General features: G+C 42.2%; 2 protein-coding genes across 5 annotated transcripts; both read right to left on the bottom strand.

The window, feature by feature from the left end:
* Window positions 1-1,746: 1,746 nt before the first annotated feature.
* Window positions 1,747-8,326, bottom strand: LOC128759688 (major histocompatibility complex class I-related gene protein-like). 2 transcript variants are annotated; one of them, XM_053866843.1, is made up of 9 exons: window positions 8,189-8,326; window positions 5,497-5,763; window positions 4,579-4,857; window positions 3,828-4,124; window positions 3,496-3,597; window positions 3,289-3,306; window positions 3,113-3,175; window positions 2,520-2,570; window positions 1,747-1,893 (listed from the first exon to the last, which is right to left on the bottom strand). In XM_053866843.1, the coding sequence occupies exons 1-8, from the start codon at window positions 8,238-8,240 to the stop codon at window positions 2,521-2,523; spliced, it is 1,128 nt and encodes a 375-aa protein (XP_053722818.1). In that variant the 5' UTR covers window positions 8,241-8,326; the 3' UTR covers window positions 1,747-1,893; window position 2,520. The 2 variants fall into 2 exon arrangements, with proteins under 2 accessions (XP_053722818.1, XP_053722819.1); XM_053866844.1 differs by lacking the exons at window positions 5,497-5,763; window positions 8,189-8,326 and adding an exon at window positions 5,230-5,473.
* Window positions 8,327-9,011: 685 nt separating this feature from the next.
* On the bottom strand, window positions 9,012-25,342 carry LOC128759686 (H-2 class I histocompatibility antigen, Q7 alpha chain-like). 3 transcript variants are annotated; one of them, XM_053866839.1, is made up of 9 exons: window positions 25,171-25,342; window positions 18,199-18,459; window positions 16,922-17,200; window positions 13,618-13,914; window positions 12,983-13,078; window positions 12,192-12,245; window positions 11,038-11,055; window positions 10,862-10,924; window positions 9,012-10,472 (listed from the first exon to the last, which is right to left on the bottom strand). In XM_053866839.1, exons 1-9 carry the CDS (start codon window positions 25,226-25,228, stop codon window positions 10,402-10,404), a joined length of 1,197 nt encoding a protein of 398 aa, XP_053722814.1. In that variant the 5' UTR covers window positions 25,229-25,342; the 3' UTR covers window positions 9,012-10,401. The 3 variants fall into 3 exon arrangements, 2 of the variants coding, with proteins under 2 accessions (XP_053722814.1, XP_053722815.1); XM_053866840.1 differs by having other exon boundaries at window positions 13,618-13,851; XR_008414617.1 differs by lacking the exon at window positions 9,012-10,472 and having other exon boundaries at window positions 11,187-12,245.
* Between the last annotated feature and the right edge of the window lie 774 nt (window positions 25,343-26,116).

The raw sequence follows: 26,116 nt of genomic DNA, 5'->3' as shown, positions 1-26,116 counted from the left end.
CACAGTTGCACAAGTATTTTGAACTTGCAAGTTTCTGGTCTGTGTTTGACCTAAAGGAAAAACAAATTTGTCAATTTAGGCCAAAGGCGTTGTTTACTAAAATATCACAGAAGACATGATTGTTTTCTTTCTTTCACAAGGTAATTTTAGCAGGATTTGAGTGAGCAAAACTCTTAACAGCTCATTGAGAGGGTCAAATGAAAATGCAGACTTAAGTCATTGATGTTATTTCTTTGAGTGAAACAACTGCTTTTCAGGAATCTTCGGAGTGTTCAACTCCTTCCAGAAAGTGGGCATCCTGACATCTACCACAGATTATTACAAAGCAATATGATCTGGCTTGTACTGTGTTATGGTTGGTATACAGTTACCTGTTTTGCATGATTCTATTCTGGCGTGGGGAATTTCCAGACGAATCTTGTAGCACTGTAACATAAATTATGATATTCTGTTACATCACTAATATTACTGTATTGCCAGGATTAGATGGTGCGGGTACTTGAGCCACAAGATGGTTCTGGTAGAGACTCACTCCTGCAGAGAGTCTTCTGTCTGACTGCATCCGGTGTGGTTAAACTTGCACTTGTGCTGAACGTTACACTAAGTGAAGAATTGTTAAGTTGCAACAAATCTTTAAGATTCTCTGCCTCAGCTTACATCATCATTCACAACAATTATTTAATAATTTCTAAACTGTTCTCTCCAGTTCAAAATAGGAACAAAATTAATTGTACAGCCATTAGCATCTATATTTATTAGAAACATATGTCAAAGTGTTTGAAAATAATGGACAAAATGTCAGTTCACATTCTTTTCAACTTTTTTCAACTAGAATTTTATTCATGACTTTAAAAACAAAATACAAACATCACATCTTGATTCTTTTCAATTCAAGATGCAATAAATATGTTGAAATGCTATTTGTGTGAAATTCAAAAATGAACCAGCAAAAACCTACCAATGTAAAAGCCTTCAGTATGTTTTGTTTTTCTTAAAAAGACAACAGCTCAAGCATATCTGCTGCATAAAAATAGTGACCGCAACACACTCGTAACTCAGTCTTCAAAAGCTTCAAAATTCCTCTGGACAAAATGGTCACATGTATTTAACCTTTTAGGCACCAAGAGTTACATTCAATATATGTATGAAATGAGGATTTGTCAGTTGTGAGAACTACAGACATGTTCACCGAGCACTGTGATAAATAACACTGAAGTAAAACTCTTGGGATCACAGGTGAACTGTGTGTAATACTCCATCAGGTGCTGTTTTCATGGGCACGAAGTTGAACGGAGGTGAAAGGACTAAACCATGAGATGGAAATATTAGACCTCTTCCTTCACAAATCACAGAACAGAAACTAGTCAGTTTTTGTTTTTAACAATCCAGGTGAAGCAGCTTGAGGAAAATATAAACTACAGCGCCAGTGAGATGTTACTGAGCTGGTTAACGGCTTCTCAACTGGTAAATACACCTGCATCTACCCTCTGTGTCTGTTTGCCTTCTAGTTACGCCTCAATTATTACAAATCTTTAAGTAATGGAAGGTTGAGGGTGTAATGTAGGGTTGCTATTACACAGATGACTGTAAAAATATGTGGTGAGGTATAAAGTTCCAAGCACTCTCTGAATAAATCAGTGAATAGAGCACAGACCCTGTAGAACAGTGTAGAACAGTGTCTGTATACTTTGTTCTTTCTGCAGGTGTGTGTTTGTTTCTCCCTGTCGGTTGCAGTGTGGTTTAACATGTTGAGTATGTGGTCACTGAGGTGTGTGTTTGTGTGTGTGTGTGTATAGAACACAAGTGTCACTCAGGAAGCTCAAGATTAGAGCATAGTCAATAGCTGCAGCCACACAATGCTCCACTCTTCTTTCCTTGCAACACTCCTTCATGCTGAAAGTGAAGAGAGAGAAGAGAAATCCTCACTGAATCATCTGTGACTCTGCTGCAGTCAGTCCGCATCAATATGTTGGTTCAGTAACATCACTGAGTCTGTTAAGGTCCAGTAGAATCTGTTAAAACTCTGAGCGACTCATGAGATTCCACTCCAACAGAGTCAAGTGGAAACCAACAGTCACACTGAAGTACTGAAGTCTAGTAGTCTCCAAAATGCATGTAAAATCTCTGTGAAACTCGATGCAAGTGTTTCAGGGCATTTTAAATGAAGTCAAATAGAATTCATTACATCATTATGAGTGAGCTTGTTTGACTTTACTGACGTCAGATTAATGACACCACAGTAGCGAGTACCACTGGAGTCGAGTCAGTTAAAGTTCAAGAAGCACCGAGGTTGATTCAAGTCCGACAGAGTCTGACGCTGCCATAAAGTCACAAGAACCTAGTTGAGTTTAGTGAAGTCCATCAGAGTCAGTTCAGTTGATTCAACTGATTCTTTCCACTGTAAACATGAGCTCCAGGTTTCTACTGGAAGTCACACTCTTGAACTGCTTCACTCAGGCAACTTTGTGTCTCCAACATTCTGAGAACAAACAGCTGCTCAACATCAAGTCACCACTCACCTCATGCAGGACCTTCATGCAGGAGATCCACTGGCTCTGAAGACCTGATGCCTGAAACAAGGAAACACTGGGATTGAACATAAAGACCCACTTGTGGAGGCAGAATCACATGATGATGAAGATCCTCCACTTCTCCAGCGTCTCTCTGTCAGGGTCACTACAGCAGGTCCACCTTCCCTCTGCTCATCCTCACTCACCTCCTGCAGGTCCTTCCTCTCCTTTCAGCCTTTTCTTCCTCAAGGGGGCGCAACATCAACTCAAGTCTGTGTCCTGAACCTCCTCCTCCTTCACATGGACCACCTTCATGTTCTCCTCTCCTGCACCTCCACCCTCCCCTTTATTCTCATACATCCCATAATAGTCCCTCTTCAGCTGACTCCACTCTGACCTTGACTCCTCCTACCAGACTCCATGACAAAGACGTCTCAGGAGAGAAGAAGATGCTCACTCTGTGCCCTAAATCCTGGTGTGTCTGCTGTCACTCAAACACTCCTCCAGGTACTCCACCCTGCCTGCACTCTCTTCTTCACTCTGAGGAGAGTCAAAGAGCTTTTCCTCTCCGGTTTCTTTAAGAATGTTCCTCAGTGACTCACCGTGTGCAGTAGCTTCAGTCGGTGGCTTCAGTGGATTCAGAACCTCCTCAGTAGTGTTGGAGTCTGCAACATGAGAATCACTCTCAGCTCACATCCTCATCAACACCATGAGAGTCAAGTCTGAGATGATGCTTGTTGATGATGTCAGAAGACGAAAGGAAACATGATTTACTCACCAGTTTCTGTACTTTGGCCTGAAAAAGAAAACAACAACTTTGAACGTCACAACGGTGATGGACCTTCAAGTTTAACCAGACTGGTTTTTGTGTTCAACGTGTGAAGCCTCAAGCTTGAGGTGGAACATTGTGTCTCTGGATCTTTGTCACCTTCTGTTTCTGGATGATTTGATCAAAGTCAACTCAAGTCTGCTCCTCTCTTCTCACCTGCTCTTCTCCTCAAGACCACTCCAATAACAGCAGCAGCAGCGACAAGCAGAACAAGAGCAGTCACTGAGACAGCGATGGGGATGGTTTGGTCCGGCTTCCCTGGTCAGACATAGTCAGAACCATCAGAACAGCAGTATTGTAGAACAACATCTTCAAACATCTCCATAAGTTAACTTGTTAAAACATCTCAAATGAGTTTTTAAACACTCAGGTTAAACACTGATGTTCTACACAGAATCAAACCTACTGTTCTGGATCAAGGGGGTCAGGTGACCTGAAGACAAAGCTCTTGATGCAGCAAAGTCAGTCATAAAACAGTTAAATCTCACAGTTGGTTAAAATGGCCTCTTTGTCCAGGTTGGTGAGCAAGGCTTCCTCTACACCTTCAAGCTGGAACACACAGGTGAACCTCTCCCAGTCTTCAGACGGGTCTGGTAGTTTCAGCTCAGCCATCATCTGGTAGGTTCCATCAGGGTTGGGGAGGACCTCTTCAATTGTAACACCATGGTGAAGCTCCTCTCCGTCTTTGGTCCAAAGCAACTTGGCTTGTGGAGGGTAAAAGCCCGTAGCGTGGCAGACGATGGGAGAGGACGGAGTCTTCTGGAGGAGAGACACTGATGGAAGCTCTGGTGAAGACACACACGGTTGGTTGTTGCTTGTTACATGAGTCTGGTAGCTTCTGCTCCACCTCTCCTCACAGCCTGTTCAGTTAGTGGACTTTTGCCATGTGCATGTTCTGCCCAACATAAGTGCTTCATATTTTGGGTTTCATCTCACGTCCTGGATCATGATCATCTCACAATACTTCAGTTAGTAACTGTTAAGTACAATAGTATTACTCGTGTGAACTTATAAATCGTCCTATAATACCACTCCTTGTGTGGCTGTCTGTCTGCCACTCCCTCTTGGGTCCCCTCCTCATGATAAAGCTACAAACACTTCTTTTTAAAATACTATCCAGGGTCACAGGGTCAGAGCCAGTAGATACTGGGTGAGAAGTGGGAGAGGCTTACACACGGGCAGATGTCGGACTGTCAGGAAATAAAGAGGTCACTTGCTGTTAGGTCATGTGACTCGTACCTGTTCTCAGGAGGGAGCTCTTCCCATAGTGGAGAAACTTCTTCAGCCACTTACGACAGTACTGGTTCATGTAGCGGTCATTATATTCGTTCAGAGCTTCAAAGTTGTCCCACCAGTGTTTTAAGATGACGGCCTGTTGTTTGGCAGCGATCCATGTCAGAGTCTCCAGGTCCAACGCTATGAAGTCTTCTCCATCGTAGGCGATATGATAATGACTTCTGAAATCTCCAGTCTTATCATCCAACTCACAGCCATATATCCACTGATAAATGTGGACACCTGAGTGAGACAGAAGCTGCAGGTCACAGTGAGCTCTGACACACACTACTGACACCAGGGGGCAACTCTCACAAGTAAACACCTTCATCCACACCACTCTGAAACAATGGCACTGGCCCACACTCAACTGTCACAGCCTCTGACACACCAAAGGGAAAGCACTGGCCCACACGAGTCTTCGTGTGAGAAAGCACACAATGAGAAACACATAAAACTGAGTCAGAGCAAGTTTTAACTCCTCAAAGACTGATGAAAGTAAAAGCACACTAAAGTACTTTAATGAAAAATCACCACAGTCAACAACATCACCTGTGACTGCCACCAGGGAAAGATAAATATTAATATTTCCCTCACCCAACTCTGCGATCTTACCTGAGAGCAGCCTCGGTCCATTGTCCAAAAACATCACTCCTACAGCCCCAAATCTTGGCATCCTAGTTGACAAATTCCTCAATTTGAGGATGAAGACGTCAAAATAACTGGATCATTATAAATGAATTTGGTGAAGAGTCCTGGTTATGGTTAACCTTTTGTTTTGGATAGTTGGGTTTAGGGGGAGAGACTGAGGAAAGCATTATGCCGCTGAGAAGTCCCCACAGATATAGGGAGTAATGTGTCAGTGTGTGGGTGAAAACAAACCTCCAGAGTGGTTGAATCGCTCTTTCACATCGATAAGTCGGTACTTCGTGCGCTGCTGGTTTTGCTTGCACCTCGGTGTGTTGTTCTCTAGATATTCCATATCATCAGAACTGAGTCGGGTCATCCAGTCCTGTTTGGGTTCGGTTGTCTGGCTGTCGCTGTCGTAGCGATAGATCACAACATCATCCACCAAACCAACCTCTATGAACTCAGGTACGTTTGGAACTCCAGATAATCCAGTTGCAACATACGTGAGGGAGTGAAGCGCTGCACAGGAGAAGAAAGTCCATTTTAAACCACAAAAAACAGCGTCTCACTGCAGATATGACTCCAAAATTCCAAAGTGATGATGTTTATTTTTATAGCAGCACCAGTGGGCGGAGCCATCAAGTGGACATGGAGAGACCCATCTAAACAGGAGGACAAGCCACTGCAGGGCTATTAAACATAGTGAGGTTCCCCGCTCTTGCCAAAATGTGCCGCACTCCATGTAGCATGAAGATTCAGGAAATATCTTTTATTTTATTTATTTTTGGTTGTCAGCATATGAACTGACTGCCCAGGCGAAAGTTGAAAGGTTGAAATCAAAATCTCTAGCAGTGGTGTCTGTTCAGGAAACAGAAAAAAAGCTGAAAAAAGGGCAATAAGAACTTAAAATGGTTGTTGTGGTACTTCTAACTCGTCGGCTTGAAGATGGCACTATATTGACCGACCTGAGCTTTGCGTGTTAAATAAGTCAACAACGTCAACGTTTTGGAACATATACCTTACCTCTTACTAGTCACTACTACATCGACTGCGTCTTAACAGCATATGAAGTACAAAGTAAATGGTCACAAAATTCACATCACTTGTAGAGGACCTCCCCATGATGCACCTACACTGATTCATTTTTTAAATAATAAAAATAAATTAAGAAAAGTTTGGAGGAAAATTTGAGTCGACGTTCTGTAATAACTTCTAAAGCACAGACTTATGTTAATGAAATAATGCAAATGAAATGAGCTGTGCTGTTACATTTTTTAATTTTTCATTTTCCAGGAATATTTGCATCTGTATTGATGTAATTATTTTGTGACGATTTTGTGACGAACAACAACAAATCAAGGACCTACGCATGATGATACACACCAACTGGAGTCACAAATATCTACAGTATTTTCAATATTATTCAAAAAATATTTATTTACTTTTTAAATGCTATTTTTTTTCTGACAGACGCCATATTCATGTCACCGTGACAGGACCTCTCCATGGTATTCCAGAGATATTTACATGATATTTAAGTGCACATTTTGCAATAGCTCTGTAACACTGACAGGCACCTAATTCATGTTCATGTCAGCTCTAACTAGAATTGTAGAAAAAACACTATCGCCATTGCAGTATTGCACTTCTGCGTCATCCTCTACTTATTTTCTTTCTATAGTACTTGCATGCATATCTTTTTCTATTTCTTCACTCTTAACTGTGAGCAGGGAGGACTGCAGTTTCATTTATACTGGATGTCCCGCATTCAGTATTCATGACTATAAAGGTGACTTTGACTTAAATAAAGGAAATATGGCTGCACTTCTAAAGTAAACATTGCAGAACAATGGACTGCCTGAGTCAGGCAGTCCATTGGTGACTTTGACTTAAATAAAGGAAATATGGCTGCACTTCTAAAGTAAACATTGCAGAACAATGGACTGCCTGACTGATTAAGTCAGGCAGTCCATTGGTGACTTTGACTTAAATAAAGGAAATATGGCTGCACTTCTAAAGTAAACATTGCAGAACAATGGACTGCCTGACTGATTAAGTGGATCCATAAAAGCACAATTAATAAAGTGTGCTCCACATACATGCTCATAATTATAACTGCAGCGCTTAATTGCTCACTAATAGGTGTAAATGTTGCTTAAAATGTTGGAAGTAAGACTGCACTTTACTCAGGAAGTGCATAGTAAATTATCCACATGGTCGAGGGCAAGCAATTATCTTTCATTCATGGGATGGATTTAATGATTGAATACTTCAAAGTGAAGTTACAAAAACAAACAAACAAAAACAATACATTTATTAAAATATCAATGTTAAAAATAGTTACATGTGGGAAATATTGTAGCAATACAATTTAAGAAGTCATTGTTAAAATAAGATCAGTTTTGTTGCTTTGTATTAAAAAAAACATTTTAAACGGAAAATTATCATGTCTGGAAAGTACTTAAAATGAACTTGAGAAACTAACTGGTGTAGTGACACGTGAGTGTTGTTGTCTGTCAGTCTTGTAATTTACAGAGCTATTACAAAATCCTACTTGTACTTGGTTGTCAATAAAATGGTGTCGGGTCACCCCTTCTAAACCAAGAAAATTAAAATGGAGTCAATTACGAGGTAGACTTGTACTTGTCAACATTATTGGTGAAACATAAAAACTCAAGTAAAATAATATTTGGAATAACTGTTCCGTTGTTTTAAACTCAAAAGAATCCTGAATAAATTCCGAACTTGTCACGTCATATCTAACTCCATCACTGTCTCAAACGATCCCCTCGATCTTTCCAACTTCGCTAATTATCTCCGGTGGAGAACAGTTGGAAATGGAAAACCAAACAAGTGCAAGTGTGAGGCTCGAGAAGGAAGTTCAGTTCTGAAACGTGTAACGGGAAAAAGTGCCTTAACAATGTGGAATAGCTGAAATATTTACCTGCATTCGCGCCAATTACCTCACAAATTGTCAAAACAACGAAGCGATTCATCGTCACGTCAACCACCGACCGGAAAGCAAAGGTGTTTGTAGCATGAAGTCGCAGATTGAAAATGTCGGTTAAGATCCATCTGAAAATGGACGCCGCGGAGTTCCGCCTCCCCGTCCGCCAGAAGGCGTGGAAACGAAAGTGAAACTATAATCGTCGCAGGACCGGAGCACCCTCTGGTGCTTGTCTGGTCTGGTGGGCTATATATACTGTGTATCGAAGAAAAAAATACAAATAAATAATGCATGTACTCCCTGTGTGCGCATGGGTTTTCTCCAGGTGCTCCAGTTTCCTCCATAACACATGCTCACCAGCTAATTGGACACGCTAAAATTGCACCTAGGTGTGAATGGTGTGTGTGTGTGTGTGTGCCCCGCGATGGACTGGCGACCTGTCCAGGGTGTATTCCTGCCTCTCACCCAATGACCACTAGGATAGGCTCCAGCACTCCCTGCAACCCTGACCAGGACTAAGCACTGTTAATTGACCATGAAGACATCCTGTATGTATAAAGTTGTACTGTTTACTGTTGGTTTGAACTACAGTTACTGCACACTTTTTTTCTTACCTGTACAAACTGGTAGCAGCTCCTTCACTCTGCAATTATTTTTTTTCAAAGGGAACAGTGTACAGCTGCTTCATATTCATTCATTTGGTTTAATTTCACCACTCTGTCAATTTTTGAGACGCTGACTGTAAAACTGTCAGTCTCTTAACGTTTCGTTGACGAGTAAAGAATCACACCAGGATGACATTTAAATTTGTTTACTCCGTCGGCATGGATCACACACACATGCACACTTCTCAGTAGGGATCTACCTCTAGGTTGACAAACTACCAAAATTCCCACCGCTAACATTCAAAGCTCTGATTTGCTGTCACAATGGGAACTTCACACACACCACAGAACAGTCAAATGTAGATGGAAACAATTATATGATTTCACCAAATTACTGTATCTACACTGACTTTTTGGATGTTCTCAACAATGTTGTCCCCAATAATGGCACTGTTGACCTCCCTCAGTCTTATGGCATTGTTTTCTACAATCATGTGGTCAAAAGCTTCCTCCTGTTCAGGTGTGAAGAGGCGCCCTCTGCCACCACCGTGAAGTTGTGTTTGCAGTTCTATGTGGGAAAAAATATGGTACTGCAAAACACAAAATTGAGTAAGCCACAGTAAACTGTCTCTGTATAAAGTACTTACCGTACATTGTAAATTGCAATTGCAACACTGAAGTATTGGATGAAGCATTACAGAAAGTATACAGTATTACAGTACAGTGTCTATTGTCTGAGTACCTACATGTTCTGTTGATGACAAGGCTGAATGATTGAGGTCACAGATGTTCTCCCAATATTTGGCTGGACTCTTCGACCAGCCGTGGCTATTGTAAGCCCATGTTTAGAACATACTACGACTAGTGTGGCTCTTATCTCATTAGGAACGCACATATGTCTTCTCCCTCTTCCTTTATTTTGCCATCCAACCCTTCCACCATGTAGCCTCACTCTACTTCTCCCTGACTATTGACACCGTCTAATTCCTTGTCCTTCCATTGTTAGACATCATTACATTGTGCTGACCTCTAGTTGTGTATATACTCGCCAGTTGATGGTTCATGAGATTCACCTGTGACCTATTTCAGAAAAGCATTCCGTTCATGAGAGAGATTGGAGAAATTAGAGGAATACAAGACTCACCTGGCAGCATTTTTCACATTCAGGTAGAAGGACTTATGCTATGAAATGATGCCAAAACATTGTGAGGGGTGAGACTATCAACAGACATGCACTTTAATACATTTCGATCTACATGACATAAGCAACTGTGAATGTAGAAAACAGCACAGAATTGTACAATAATTCGCCTGGCTGTACTAAAGCATTTGCAACTTGACCAAAGGCATGAGAAACTGCTGGTATTGTGCCATAACTCCTGCGACTGTGCCACTGCTCACGGGTTGGCTCGTGTGTTAAGCAATTGGCGACACATACGTACACAACAAAGGAGAATAGACGGCGGTATGCACATCTCTTGCTGGGAATACAGTACATTTGTACATTTGTGTGAGCACCAAATGTGTCCACCTGTGGAATCTAAAAACGCTTTCCAATGTGGGCTCGGGCTCCAGGTTGGCAATCGCAGTCCTGATCTGCTTTATTCATTCTTGTTTGCTTCTCGAGGCCATGGGAAGTTCACTCAGGGGACCAACCAACTCTGAAGGCCCAATGTCTGGAAGATATGGGATTGAACATGAAGTCATATTTGTGGAGTCACCACAAGAATCACATGATGATGATCCTCCACTTCTCCAGCTTCTCTCTCTCAGGGTCACTACAGCAGCTCCACCTTCCGTCTGCTCATCCTCACTCACCTCCTGCAGGTCCTTCCTCTCCTCTCAGCCTCTTCCTCCTCTAGGGGGTGCAACATCAACTCAACTCTGTGTCCTGAACCTCATCCTTCTTCACATGGACAACCTTCACCTAAATCCTGGTGTGTCTGCTGTCACTCAAACACTCCTCCAGGTACTCCACCCTTCCTGCACTCTATTCTTCACTCACAGGAGAGTCAAAGCAGCTTTTCTTCTCTCATCTCTTTAAGAATGTTCCTCAGTGACTCACCGTGTGCAGGAGCTTCAGTCGGGGGATTCAGTGGATTCAGAACCTCCTCAGAACTGTTGGAGTCTGCAACATGAGAATCACTCTCAGCTCACATCCTCATCAACATCACGACAGTCTTGTCTGAGATGATGCTTGTTGATGATGTCAGAAAATGAAAGGAAACATGATTTACTCACCAGTTTCTGCACTTTTGCCTGAAAAAGAAAACAACTTTGAACATCACAACATTGATGGACCTTCACTGAAGTTTAACCAGACTGGTTTTTGTGTTCAACGTGTGTAGCCATCAAGCTTGTGGTGGAACATTGTGTCTCTTCTTTGTCACCTTCTGTTTCTGGATGGTTTGATCAAAGTCAACTCAAGTCTGCTCCTGTCTTCTCACCCGCTCTTCTGAACTTGAACACTCGTGGAACACGTGACGATGCAGCAGCGACACTGAGAAGAGCAGCCACCCTTCCAGCATTGGGGAGGGCCCGGTCCTCTGCGCACTGCTGATACGATCTCATCGCACAAAAACATCTACGCGGCGCAACAAAAATTACTCCGGAATTGAATATAAATTCTATGTCATATGTGCTCCGCCCTCTAACGGCCTTCACTATTGGTTAATCCACATCGAGGCACTGGTCTTGGCCTGAGACTACGATTGATTGGCTCTCCGCCCAGGAAGGCTCCACCCACCACGTATAACTCTCCCCTGCTCCTGCCGCTCTGCTCCTTTTTCCACTCAGCCTGCGACTGCAACCATCGGGTTATTATGGATCGTTCCTGTTCGTCCTGCGCTGATTTTCTCGGTGAGTCAAGCATGACGCCTGTGTAGTCTGCTTGAGACCTGATCACCCGAGACTGCTAGACTCGTGTCCCGCCTGTGTGGCTCTTCCAGGAGAGGAGCGGCGCAGGCGAGCAGGTCTAGCACACTGGAATGGAGTCGACCAGGGGTCGGCCTCTCTTCGCAGCGAAGGCCATTAGAGGGCTACGCACATATTCGTAGTACCTGGGTTACGTGAGTAACCATCATTTACTGCACTATGGGGCTTCTTGCCGTCCAGACATAAAGCCTTGTGACATCACACCAATAAACTGAAGCGCTCACTGCGCTGTTCGGCCGTGTGTATCCTTAACCGGCAGTTTCTACCTTTACCAGAGGACATTTAATATAATGCAGTGTCATGTAAGTAACCAAAATATAACACAATATTCATGCCAACAAATTAGAGGAGACATTAATCAATTCATACCAGAAAACAATATTGTGTCTCTGGATCATTGTCACCTTCTGTTTCTGGATGATTTGATCAATGTCAACTAAAGTCTGCGCCTGTCTTCTCACCTGCTCTTTTGAACTTGAACACTCCAATAACAGCACCAGCGACGTGCAGAACAACTGAGACAAAAAACAAACAACAACAAAAAACGTTATTATGGTCATAACTTTTATCTGTATGGCGAGCGGGTGGTGAGCTTCACACCTCAGGCGACTCAGTGCTAGACGCCGGAAACTGTGCGTGTAAAGCATGACTCCACACAAACATGATAAATGCCGGGCAGTAAAGGGTCTGATCACTGTCTGGGTGCACAACATCATTCAAAAACAACTTCTCAAACTCCCAGAACACTGAGGTGTGCAGCTGGGAGCTGCAGGAAATTGCCCTCTGCAGTGCAGAGTAGTGGTCCGGGACTCACAATGTGTGCGGGTGTTTGATAACTCAGGTGTTTTCGCCTTTATTAGGCAGAAAAACATCTGATTTTATTGACAGACAGATTTGCTTAAATGGATTTGGTTTGGATTTCTGTGAGAAAAATGTAAAGTCAATAACCTGTTTGGAAAAACCTACATCCAAAGTGGCATTGAAATTATAAGAACTGTACTTCACTGTGTCCCTCTTCAATCTCTCCAAAAACAAAATGATGCTTCTGGTGCATGTAACGTACCAGAGGACATTTAATATAATGCAGTGTCATGTAAGTAACCAAAATATAACACAATATTCATGCCAACGAATTAGAGGAGACATTAATCAATTCATACCAGAAAACAATATTGTGTCTCTGGATCATTGTCACCTTCTGTTTCTGGATGATTTGATCAAAGTCAACTAAAGTCTGTGCCTGTCTTCTCACCTGCTCTTCTGAACTTGAACACTACAATAACAGCAGCGACGAGCAGAACAGCAGCCACTGAGACAGCGATGGGGACGGTCTGGTCCTGTGGCTTCCCTGGTGAGCAAAACAAACATCACTGGAACCATTTAACATTCTAATCAAGATAACAGACAGACAAATGAAAGCAGTCTGTTGGAGCAACAGAGGAACATCTTGAAGAAGCTCAACAAGTCCAGCTCCCTTGGTGCTGAGAGCGGTGAGCCGGTCCTCCCAAATAGTGAACTAAGCTGCTGCTTAAAGGAACCCACCACTGTTGCCCAACTTTAGTTCCCAACATGATGAAGCATTGTGACTGGACTGGACATTGTGATCTTTCCGGGAGGTCAACAACTTGTTTTCCAACTTTAGTAACTGGAAAGCACTGAACTGAGCAGCAACATATTTCCCAGCTCCAACTTCTGAGATTAATGAACTTAACATTAGTTTGCAGGCAAAGTCACATGGACTTGAATGAGGTTAGATGTTGATTATTTAAAGCCTTTGCTCAAGTCCTTATTGATGAGCAAAGTGTAAATCTGTCAATTCAGAATCATTCAAGGCAAAGACAAAGCTCTTAAATCAGCAAAGTCAGTAATGAAAGAGTTAAATCTTACAGTTGGTTAATGTGGCATTTTTGCTCAGGTTCGTTGTCAAGTCTTTCTCAACGCCGTCAAGCTGGAACACACAGGTGAACCTCTCCCAGTCTTCAGACGGGTCTGGCAGTTTCAGCTCAGCCATCATCTGGTAGGTTCCATCATGGTTGGGGAGGACCTCTTCAATTGTAACACCATGGTGAAGCTCCTCTCCGTCTTTGGTCCAGAACAACTTGGCTCGTGGAGGGTAGAAGCCTGTAGCGAGGCAGACGATGGGAGAGGACGGACTCTTTTGGAGGAGAGACACTGATGGAAGCACTGGTGAAGACACAGCAACACAGAAACTCAACTATCAACACAAAATCAGGAACTTGAAACCTGTTACTGAAAGCTGGTTAACCAAATCTGGTGACAGAACTGCTGGCTTGTGTACCTCATGGGTTTTTGGTTTCAGAACCAGGGTTAACAGTGTAAGGTATTCTCCTGTATGTTATAGTTGGTGCATATCCTACTGTTGGGTAATCTTTTATTTTGAAGGGAGAGGAAGTGACCTTCTCACTGTTCGGTGTTGTTGAAGTTGGCGACTGGGAAAAAGACGAAAATAAAGACGTGTGTTGCACACTTAGGAGAAATACAGCCTCCTTGTAATCATTCGCATCGAACTCAAGACTCGACTACAACAGTTTGTTCAATCAACCATGAGTCAAAATTGTTCTGTGTTCAGCTCAAGCCACAGTGCATTAAGAGGCCTCATTAATATACTTAGATTACACTACTCAACGCCAAATGTTGCTTGTTCCCAGTTTCCCATGGTGCCTCCGTGAAAGATCCGTGATGGTTCATGACCGCTCCTTTCATGGACCAGTGCTGCTCCTCAGCGATAAACGTATTGCCTGCAATGACGTAGTGAGTGCGGAACGCCTCGTTTATCCACGGGGGGGGTGTGAGGATAATATGAAGTATGAACTCCGGAGCGATGATCAAAGAATGACTGAGATATTAGCTAGACAATTGTTGTAAGTGGTCTTGATAGCTCACTTTCACCATTGAACGTCCCGGAACTGACATCAGGATTGTGTGTGTCGTGTTCTGATTTTTGTGTTTGGAATCGACATCTAACATCTAACAAACCACTCACAACATTCATTCATTAATATCTGACAACTACTGATGGTCGTTAGTTACTCAAACGATCCGAGCACAAACAAGGCTTTTCTATTGATCTGGAGTCACTGTCCAGAACTTGACCACGCTGATGGGGGAGGGAGTGGCATATACTGAGATACGGTCACGCCGCGTTTGACTCAAAATTCAGATCATCGTCACAACCTAAGACAGGGGTTGACAACCATTCAGAGAGCCACACTGTTTCACTGTGTTGCTGAAGAGAGCCACATCCTACTATGCTGTAAGGCTCACCTGAACAGCTGGTCACGTGACTTAGCGGTAGTATAGTGGTTAAAGCACATCCCTGTGTGTCACTAGGTTGCCAGTTTGCGTCCGGCGTAGGTCTCTTGTGCATGTACTTTTAAAATTCATACATTTTACCGTGATCCTCCTCAAAATATCAAGCGGCGTAGATAGAAATGTGTGCGCCATTTATTTTACTTATATATATATATTTTTCAATAATTTTTTTTCAGTTCACAATGATCTAAAACACACTGCTGCTGGAGCCTGCATGGCATCCGAAGGGATCAACTGTGTCAAAACTCCACAGGGGTCACCAGACTTGAATGAGTGGGTCTATTAAAATAAAATTAAATTAAAATACCAGTGCATTGAACTTTTGTATTAAATTTAAAGCTACTTACAAAATTTAAGAACGGAAATAGCATGAGGAAGTGAGGAATGAACCCAAGCTTGCCACAGACAGGTTCCTCAAGTAACCTATTCCTGTGACATGGGCCTCTTTGTGGAGGCATGATGTATGGAGCCCTAATCACACTCTGGACTCTCAAAACACAACCGTAGTTGGTGTGAGGGCAGCTTTCACTAGTCACTCTGGGCTTTGTGTATGAAGAGAAAGCATCACCTTCAGTTTGCACCTTGTAGCGCAATTAGTAGGTGGAGTTTACATTATTCAAAGACACTCCCTCAAGAAGAGTGTGCTGGAACTCTGCTGGGAGTTGTGCTGAGAGGGATCCTCAGTAGCACTCACGATTATGTCGTTCTCTGTGTCAGTGCTTTTATTTTGTTGTACTCAGGTTGTTGTTTTTCTGATTCCTGTCTTGTGTTTGTCACCCCACCCCCAGTGTTTCAGGCACACAGCTGGGACCAATTCCCCTAATCAACCTTCCCTTCTTCTACTCCCTGGTTCCAGTCTGCTGTGCAAGATAGTTGCTTCGCTTCTTTCGGTACAGTTCTCCCTCTCGTGTTGTTGTTCACGTGTTGTTTGATGATATTTGGATTGTGTATGCATGTTAGTTTTCTGCCACCATTGTATTTTACGCTTTGTTTTGAGTTTTTCTTGCGCTGCTTTATTGTGTTCCTTGGGTGAGTGCTTCTTCATCACATTTTGCTTTCTCTATTCTTTTCTCCCTTGTGTGTGTGTATATATATTTCTACGCCCGAGCGCTTTCTGTTATTTGGACCTTGTGAGTTTTATAGAGTTTTTGTACTCCCTGTTCTTTAGGCTTTGATTCGCCTGTTTTCTGTTTTGTTTTTTTCCCCGTCCCCTTGTGTTTGTCGTATTATAAAATATTGTATTTCTTTTCTGTCTAGCACTTGGGACTGGTACCCTGAGCGACAGACAGATTATACAGTTATACCGGTTACCCTCCTTTATCATCCTGTCAACCTAAATGGTGGTCTTCCACTTATTCCTATGTCTCTCCTTTCCGTACATCCAAACTACCTGAGTCTGTCCTCCCTAATATTGTTTCCAAACTTGTCCAATTGTCCCTCAGATATGCTCATTTCTAATCTTCCACTTCCAAGTGACAGCAAATTAAAACCTGAGCATCTTCAACACTGATTCTTCTAACTCGGCAAACTTTGAATTTCTGAGTAACCTGACTGGGTGTGTGACCCTGATAGAACTTTTAGTATCTGCTCCTCAACGGGCAAAATTCAAGGCTAGGTTTGGTTCCCTGTGTATGCAGAATCGACAACTCTCAAGGTATTGGAGTAACCCATGGATTCCATAAATGCACTCCATGAAATGGCACTGTGAACTGAAAGCGGTAGGTACAGGTCTTTTAAAGCAGCACAATGCCACCAGGGTCACTGGCTGAGAGGTGACACCATGGACAGGACACTCACACACGGACACATGTTGGACTGACAGGAATTAAAGAGATCACTTCCTGTCACGTGACTCTACCTGTTCTCAGAAGGGAGCTCTTCCCGTATTGCAGAAGCGTCTTCAAGTGCTCAGGACACTGGGTCTTCAGGTAGTACCGTAGATATTTGGTACGACCGTCATTTTTGTCCCACATGTGTTTGGTGGATTCAGCCTGTAGAGTTCTAGCGACCCACGACAGAGTCTCCAGGTCAAACGACAGAAAGTCTTCTCCATCGTAAGCGTACTGATAATGACCTGTGGAGTAATTAGTCTCGTCGTTCCACTCACAGCCGTGCATCACCTGTACAATGTGGACACCTGAGAAAGAGACAGAAGCTGCAGCAGGTCAGTGAGCACATTCATATGACGGCCCAGAAAACCAAATTATTCAGTTAGTCCGGTTAAGCTCTATACTGTAGGACCCCCACAGTTATCATTCTTGCAAGACAAAAAATAGACTCATCTGAATATTTCATTTTATTCAGAAATTTGCGAGTACCAAAGCAGAACCCAGCCAAAGGTAGCGCAATGGTAACGGCTCCATCATGGTAATGACAACTGGCACTTAAGATTAAACTAATTGATCAATCAGCACTATCACTGGGAACAGAATATAGCTACTACTTTGGAAAAAATGATTATCAGGATTATTTTGATTCATATCTAGGGCAGCACTGATCAATCAGCTGGCCAATTTATTGCCGCCAATATGGGTATATAAGCCGATTTTTTTTCTTTTTTTAATCATTTATTTTAATAAGATGGTAGTTATATTCATACACGATGAGAAATGATATTACTATTTAAATTTTCACATCAGAATGTAAAAATGACAAAACAAAGCAGGCATTTCAAATCGCACAACTTGTGACGCTGCAGCCTCGCCTACAGAGTAGACCTGCAGCTGCAGACATTGCCTGCCAGCCAGTCATGATGGCGGTCATATGGCAATACTTCATAATTACTAGTTCCTTATAATTGAGTGGTGGTTCAGAGTCCTGGTTGAGTTTAGCCATTTGTTTTGGATAGTTTGGTTTAGGGTGAGAGGCTGAGGAAAGCATTATGGCAATAAGAAGTAAGCTAGGTAAGTCAATGAAATGTCCCTGAAAAACATAAAAACATGAGTGTGCCAGTGTGTCTGGGCATGTTTTAAAACGTCAGCGAAAGTAGTTCATGATAATTGGGTGCAAGTTTGGATCAGAGTCCAGGTAAAGGTTAGCCATTTGTTAAGGGTTAAAGGTGAGAGGCTGGGGAAAAGGTTAACTCAGTGAGAGGTAAAAATAGAGAAAAAAATGAGTGTGTGTGCATAAACAAACCTCCAGTCAGGTTGAATCTTTGTTGAACAACTCTTATGAGGTTCTTGCAGAACAACTGGTCGTTCCAGCACCTCAGTGTTTCTGTCTCTAAATATTTTGTCTTATCAGTGAGTCGAGTCATCCAGTCTTGTTTGGGTTTGACTCCGCTGCTGTTGCTGTTGTAGCAAGTGAACTCAATACCATCCACCAAACCAACCTCCATGAAATGGAAGTGATGAACTCCAGATGATGCAGTTGCCTGATAGGTGAGAGAGTGATTCCCTGCAGGGAAGAAGAAAGTCAATTTTAAACCACAAAAAACAGCGTCTCACTGTATTCTCAGCAGAGATGATGATACAGTAAAAAGTGCCGAGTCACCGTTTGGTTCATGAGTGAGTGTTTAGTTAGTACAGACAATACCCACTGGGTTGGTCAGCTTCAGATGCTGTTAGAAAGGTGGCAGAAGATTCTCCACTACATGCTTGTGACAAATGCCGGAGAAGATTCTGGACTGATGATGGACAACCTGGCATCTTGCTCTGCTGGTCATCAGTTCTACTCTCAGCTGGACCAAGGCACTATGTATGACCTCAGCGTTATCAGCAGTGCAAAACAGTAGGAGACAAAATTATGTGAAAGTGATGGACAAGAGTACCTCAAGGCTTCAGGGTTTTCTGCTGATGACCAGCCATTGAACCCTAACCCCTGAACTTGAGCGCGATGTAGTACACATGCCAGTCAGCCTTGTTATGTGCTTTACAGGCTGTCTTCTGTCTCATTATTGGGGTCTCTGTCACATTGATTTTTGTTTTTGTCTAGAATTCCAGTAAAATATATTGTTATGGTAGCTGCCTTAACACTGGAGCACTTCAGGAAACAGTTCCGTACAGTAATGCCGGGTTGATGAGGTTTGTTTGTTTGGACAACTAATTCAATGAAACCTCACACCATTTCTAAACCAAGACTGCGCCATCTAGTGGCATCTGAAAATCAGGACACTGGTTCATCAACTCTGCAAATACTGTTTCATGATACCTCTTCTACCCATCGCTACTCAACAAGGCAGGTTTTTAAAATATCTATTAATCGGTCTGTATCAATATTTCTTCATGGCGTGACGCTGGGGCTGGCCAATTAATCATTTTTTTATCGGAATTACGATTATGTCTTCCTACGTTTATAAAAACGTGATCATCGCCATGAAACGATTATTCAGCCAGACACCTGTCTCCCCAGTTTCTGTCATTGCGTCAAGAAATAGCTAGCGCTCAACCTGAGACAGGGGTGATAAAATCAAAGGCCTCTTCATCATGCTGCAGAGACGTAGGAAGAGTGCTCAAACATAGACGTTTTATAATCAAAGGAGTTGACTTCTTCTCTCATGATCTCATGAAAAATGACTAAAAAGCTTGGAATGTGAAATTACAGGCTACAATATCAGAACCACAGAAAAATCTATGCATCCCAGCCAAGTACCTGCTCAACTGTAAATATTGTCTCCTGTCTCCATTGTTCTCTAAACCCAGACCATACGGATTGTTGTTTCTAGAGAGAAACATTTAACCTACATGATGAAGATTAAATATAACTGTTATGTATTTTAGCACATTGTTTTATTGTAGTTCATTGTTCAATAAAGTTTTAAATTTCAGTGACAGCAAAATCTTAAATCATTGAATAATCGTTTGAATAATCGCGATTATGATATGAATCAAAATAATTGTGATTATCATTCTTGCCATAATCGTCCAACCTTACCTGATACCGATTTGTGGGTTGATTATTTAAGGACCCTTGTGGATTTTGGTGTGTTTGTAATGAAAAATTCTCCAAAGAAACATAATGACTAAATGAAAGGAACCTGTCAAAAAGACAGGGATTTAATGACTTCTTACCACTATCTATATTTCAATATCAATATTATCATGGAAGGATTTATCCAGGGGATTATGCTGTTTAACACTAAAACAGTGCATAGCATCTCATCTTCACGATATTTTTCCGACATTCTTCTTAGGACAAGAAAGCCCACAGCTACAGTCGTGTGAGTGGTTGTGAGTTTATAATTTCTCTTTCTCACAAACTATTCTGGAGTATGAATTACCCACATGCTTTTACTATAATGGACTGTTTAACTGCCGACATTATCAGCAGCCATCTTTCAAGTAATTCACAGACATGTCAGGAGGTAGTACAAACTAGCAGAGGTGTCGCATTTACTCCGCTCTTACATTAATCGCCTGCTCACTGGAATATTAGTAGAAGTTGGGAGATGTAGAGTGTAGGAATGTTTATTATATCTTCTACATTTACCAGTTCTTGTGTTTCAGATACATGGGCCAGACGTGACTGTCAAACATTCCAGGGGGGGTCTGGCACCGTGTAGTTGCTTGAGCATTTGCTCTCGCACTTTCTCCTCTGCAGTGTGTGACAGCCTCCACTTCAGATTGCTAGTGCTAGATGGTCATTTTTCAGGAGACACAGACTACCACTGACATGCAACTGTGGTCTGAACTGTTTAAAAGACTACTGTGAACAAAATCCCATTCTACATCTCAAAACAACAATGGTTCACACTACATAATGTTGTGAGCAAAATAGAAAATCAGGTTGTGGTTTAATCTCCAGTCGGTGTGTAATATAAAATAAACAACACATGTACAACGATGTAAGACACCTTTTACACCAGACAAGACACACGGTGAGACCCACAGAGAGAGACCAGGATGTATGGAGCAGCCATGATCACTGTGACAATCAGTGATGTTTGTAAATGACCACTAGGTGTCAATGTTGGGAAAAGCGAAAAACAAGAAGAACGGTGGTTAATGACGAATGGGCTATAAGATGAATAAATAAACAAGGTGACAATCATAAAAGTTTTTCAGTCTTCAGTGAGGTGAATTGTGAAAGTGACATGGATTTGAAACTGCCGGAAAGTTTGGAGCTGACGGGGAATGTCGACAACAATTGGCACACCTTTAAGCAGCAGTTCCAGCTCTATATTGCAGCAATGGGACTCGAGGCAAAGGCGGATGTGAGAAAGGTAGCGTTGCTGCTAACTGTAGCAGGCCCACAAGCCCTGGAGGTGTACAACACGTTCATGTTTGATAATGAAGATGACAGGAACAAACTTGAGAGCGTGATACAAAAGTTTGATGAGCATTTTTCTCCAAAGAAAAATGAAATACATGCCAGACACAACAACAACATGAACCCTTTGATAACTTTCTGACTGACCTGAGGCTCAAGGCACAGTCATGCAACTTTGCAAACCTAAAAGATTCCATAGTACCAGACCAAATTGTTTTTGGAGTACACGACAAGAAAGTCAGAGAAAGAACCGGAGCTAACACTGGAAGGAGCTATCAAAATCTGTCACTCCAAGTGAGCGTTCTCAGATGCAAGCCAAAACATTTGGTGAGATGACCACAGGAACACGGGATGTGACTGACGATGACGTTGCAATTGCTACTATCTCCAACAGAAGGAAGAAATGTCCACAAAACCAATCTACACAGCAACAAAATGGAAAGATGTTCAGCTGTAAACGCTGTGGCACACACCGCTTACCAAGACAATGTCCTGCTTATGGAAAGAAAAGTGCACAAATTGCCAAGGTTTGAATCACTTTTCCAAGCAACGTTTCTCAAAAACAAAAAGGAGGAGCAAAAGTTGAAATATAAACAAAGTGGATGACACTGATCTGTGTGACACTTTCTTCGTGGGACTAGTGAACTGTGAAAATGAAAGTTCGAGTGAAGTAAATACTGTTTCTGCAGACAAATGGATAGCAGCACTCAAAATAAATGGAACTCTGGTCACAGTGAAGCTGGACACAGGTGCAGAGTGACATCAAAGCAAGATTTACAGAGAGACACTTGCACTAAAGGATTACAATGGCAAAGAGATCAAATGTCTGGGCTCCTGTCACTTAAGTGTGAATGTGAAAGGCAAGAATCATCAACTGATGTTCTCAGTGGTTCCAGAAGGACTCGATTCAATACTGGGAGACAAAGCCTGTGAAAGCCTGGAATTGGTGAGGAGAGTGTACTGCATCAACAGAGATGTGAGAAATAACACTGTTGACATGATTGTTGAAAAGTATGATGATACATTCAAAGGTTTTGGTGTCCTGCCCATTCACATACAAAATCCAACTCACAAATGCACAACCAGTCGTTCATGCTGCACACAGAATCCCAGCCCCGCTGCGAGAACAGCTGAGGAAAGAACTGGACAGGATGACGATGCGTGGAGTGATCAAGAAGGTAGATGAACCAACGGACTGGGTCAACTCCATGGTATGTGTAAAGAAAAAGAATGGATATGAATATGTATGGATCCAAAAGATCTGAATGAAAATATAAAAAGAGAACACTATCAAATTCCAAAGAGAGAAGAAATTAGCAATGAGATGGCTGGAGCTAAATATTTCTCAAAACTCGATGCATCTCAACGGTTTCTGGCAACTGAAACTAGATGAAAACAGCACAAAGTACAGCACGTTCCCTTTGGAAGATATTGCTTCCTCAGACTACCATTTGGAATGATTTCTGCATCGGACATATTCCATAAAGCAATGGAACACATCATTGAAGGACTCAACAGAGTTCGTGTCTATGTTGATGACATCATCATCTGGGGATCAACAATTCAAGAGCGCAATGAGAGACTGATCCTGGTGTTTGAACTGATTCAAAAATATGGACTAAAACGCAACAAACACAAGTGTCAGTTTGGAGTTAATGAACTTGAACTTTTCTGGGTGACAAACTTTCTGCTCAAGGTGTACATGCAGACCAAGAAAAGATCAAGGCAATACTGAACATGCCACAACCCACAGACAAGACAGGTGTATTGCACATAATGGGAATGGTCAACTTCAAGAGGAAGTTCACACCTAATCTCTCAACTAAAACATCATGCATACGACAGCTATTGCACGAAGAGAACGATTTCAGGTGGAAAACTGAACATGAGGAGGAATGGTGCCAGTTCAAAGAAACATTAACAACAACACCTGTACTCATGTTCTTTGACCCAACAAAGAACATCAAGGTGTCAACAGATGCTTCAAAAATGTTCTTCTTCTTCTGCAAAGTGAAGGCAAAAACTGGAGACCAGTGGCCTATACTTCCAGATCGATGACGCAAGCAGAATGTAGATATGCACAAATCGAAAAAGAGTGTCAGGGACTTGCGTTTGGACTGGAAAGATTCCACCATTACATCTATGACTTACCGACCTTCACTGTGGAGACAGACCATCGACCTCTTGTAGCAATAATGAAGAAAAATCTGAATGAAATGTCTCCAAGAATCCAGCGCATGATGATGAAGCTGCAGAGATATGATTTCCATCTGGCATACACACCAGGTAAACATTTGGTACTTGCTGATGCACAGTCAAGAGCCTCCACAGGAGAAAGTACTTCAGAAGAGGATGTGCAAGTACATGTGAAGATTATTTCAGAAACACTCCCTGTGATTGAGGCCAAATGCACTCAAATAGCTCAAGAAACAGCAAATGACTCAGAACTGCAAGCCATAATCAATAACATGTATCTTGGCCAGTGGGATTGTCATTCCAAAAGCTTTAAGACAAGACATTCTAAAAAGGATTCATGAAGGTCATCTAGGCATTGAAAAATGCAAAAGAAGGGCAAGAGACACTGTATTCTGGCCTGGAATGAACAAAGACATTGAAGCACGAATCACCGGATGTGAAACATGTCAAAAGCACAGATTCAACCAGAACAAATAACCAATGATTGCACACGGTTTGACAACGGCACCATGGCAAAAAGTTGGTATGGATTTGTTTCATTTTAAAGGAAAGGATTATCTTGTTGTCATAGATAATTTTTCCAACTTCCCAAAAATGGCTCTTCTGTCCAACACATCGTCAAATTGTGTGATGACACATGTGAAATCAATTTTTGCTAGACATGGAATCCCAAACACAGTTGTGACTGACAATGGACCTTGTTTCAGTAGCAAAGAGTGGAAGAGATTCTCTGAGCAGTATGATTTCATCCACATCAGGTCAAGTCCATTGTATGCTCAGTCGAATGCAAAGGCAGAGAAAGGTGTGCACAAAAAATCAGCAGACAGTGGATCTGATCAATGTCTTGCTTTACTAAGTCATTCAATGTTATGACAGAGGAAGGAGAGATTTTGAGAAGGAATCGTCACAGTCTTCTCAAGATACCAGAATCCAAGAATCTGTTCCAGAAGTCAAAGGACATACTGAAGACAGAGAAACAGTTGACGGTGAAAAAGCATTTCAAATAAGCAAAATAAGCAAAACATTTCAAATAATTCAGGTAACTTGGTGTTAAGAAGATCAACAAGACAAATAAGGAAACCTGTAAAGTTAGACCTATAGGTTTCAAAATAAATGTTTGTAACTGCTTATTTGTGTTCAGGAAAAAAGAAGTGTTTTGTTGTGTGGCTGGTGATTAAAATGTTACCGAAGTAAAGTAGTAATTTTGTTTTGTTTAAAGAAAGGGAGATGTGACAATCAGTGATGTTTGTAAATGACCAGTAGGTGTCAATGTTGGGAAAAGAAAAAAAAACAAGAAGAAGAACGGTGGTTAATGACGAACGGGCTATAAGATGAATAAATAAACAAGGTGACAATCATAAAAGTTTATGGACGATTCATCAAACAAAGCAATCACCTCAACGTGAACTTTTTCTCTATAAAATACAATGGTTTATTCAGGCGTGCATGTGAGTAAATATCGTCAAGATTTTTTTTTTTTTTTTGACCAGACCTGTCAAAATGTCGGACTCCCGTGTATGTCCTGTGGACTGAGGATTGAGGTTGAGGGTGACAAAGGAAGCACAGAACATTTAGCTTGTTAAATATTCAATAGTCGAAATAATAATAAACCAACTCGAAATAAAACGGAGTGTTTGCGGATCACATTTTAAAGCCTCAGAAGGGAAGTGACAAACTTGAAATGCACTAAGTTAAGGTACTTACCTGCATTTGCGGTATTCAGCCCCAAAATAGCCAAAATGAAGAAGAGTCTTGTCGCCATCTAAATCATGTTGGGTTTAGCCGTTTTCGGTCGCAGACAAGCACACTGCGTGTGATCATACGAGGACCAGATAAACGTATGAAAAATGAAAGTGATCCAGTTCAACTCAGAGAAGGCGTGTGTAAAAAAAATATCCTGTCTCCAATCTCTGATTGGTGAGAGTGGCTGTCACTTTCCAACAGACCCCGCCTCACAAACCTGCTAGTTCTCAAAGTTCGTTTTTCACCAAATATCTCACTCCATGAGGAGCAACGACGAGAGCGCGTGGAGATCGTTATTTGTGCACTCGCAGCACACGAACAGCACACATACAGCAGAACGAGAGAGTTTCGTGGTACACCGTCATAGAACGAAGCCGCTCGCTTTATTAACCAGCCGCACATTTCCGCTCCACCTTAAAAATAAAACAGAACCACGCGTAGTGACAGGAACGAATATCAAATAGAACTTTTTACACTCGTATGCAACAGTTCCGAGTGGTTCGGTGTGAGCTGGACAGTGTCTTCGTCAGGGTGGGTCGGCGCCAGCGGGGGGCGGCTTTCAAATGTCACACATCTCCATATCTCGCCGACTCCTGCATCGAGACAGGTGAAGAAAACGAACCCAGAACACGCGTCATGTCGCCAATATAATTAGATGGGCAGCACCATGGTTAGCACTACTGCCTGTCAGCACCAACCCAACCGGACCGATAGAATTAAAGGCCTTCTGTTGACATTAAAGCGCACTTGAATGTGAATAAAATGTCGCACAGAAAACAGGTTTCAGTGTGCGTGTGAGCGTGTGTGAATGGGCGTCGGCTCGGCCATCTGCGGGTGTAACATTTACTTTCATTTACACAATTACTTCCTGAGGCCGCTTTCTTTGTTTAGTCGAAGATGACGATTC

Source organism: Synchiropus splendidus, chromosome 5, assembly GCF_027744825.2.
Source record: "Synchiropus splendidus isolate RoL2022-P1 chromosome 5, RoL_Sspl_1.0, whole genome shotgun sequence".
NCBI lineage: Eukaryota > Metazoa > Chordata > Actinopteri > Syngnathiformes > Callionymidae > Synchiropus > Synchiropus splendidus.
Note: the sequence above shows the minus strand (reverse complement) of the source record. Positions and strands in the feature narration are given on the sequence as shown.

Bases quoted from the DNA above. Each gene is read 5' to 3' on its own strand.
- LOC128759688 (XM_053866843.1), bottom strand. From the start codon at position 8,240: ATGAATCGCTTCGTTGTTTTGACAATTTGTGAGGTAATTGGCGCGAAT. The intron at 5,764-8,188 runs GTAAATATTTCA...TCTCCTGTGCAG, and splicing joins GGTAATTGGCGCGAATGCAG to CGCTTCACTCCCTCACGTAT. The intron at 3,598-3,827 runs GTGAGATTTAAC...ATGTCTGACCAG, and splicing joins AGAGGCCATTTTAACCAACT to GGAAGCCGGACCAAACCATC.
- LOC128759686 (XM_053866839.1), bottom strand. From the start codon at position 25,228: ATGGCGACAAGACTCTTCTTCATTTTGGCTATTTTGGGGCTGAATACC. The intron at 13,079-13,617 runs GTAAGATTTAAC...TTTGCTCACCAG, and splicing joins AAATGCCACATTAACCAACT to GGAAGCCACAGGACCAGACC. The intron at 12,246-12,982 runs GTGAGAAGACAG...TTTTTGTCTCAG, and splicing joins GTTCAAGTTCAGAAGAGCAG to TTGTTCTGCACGTCGCTGGT.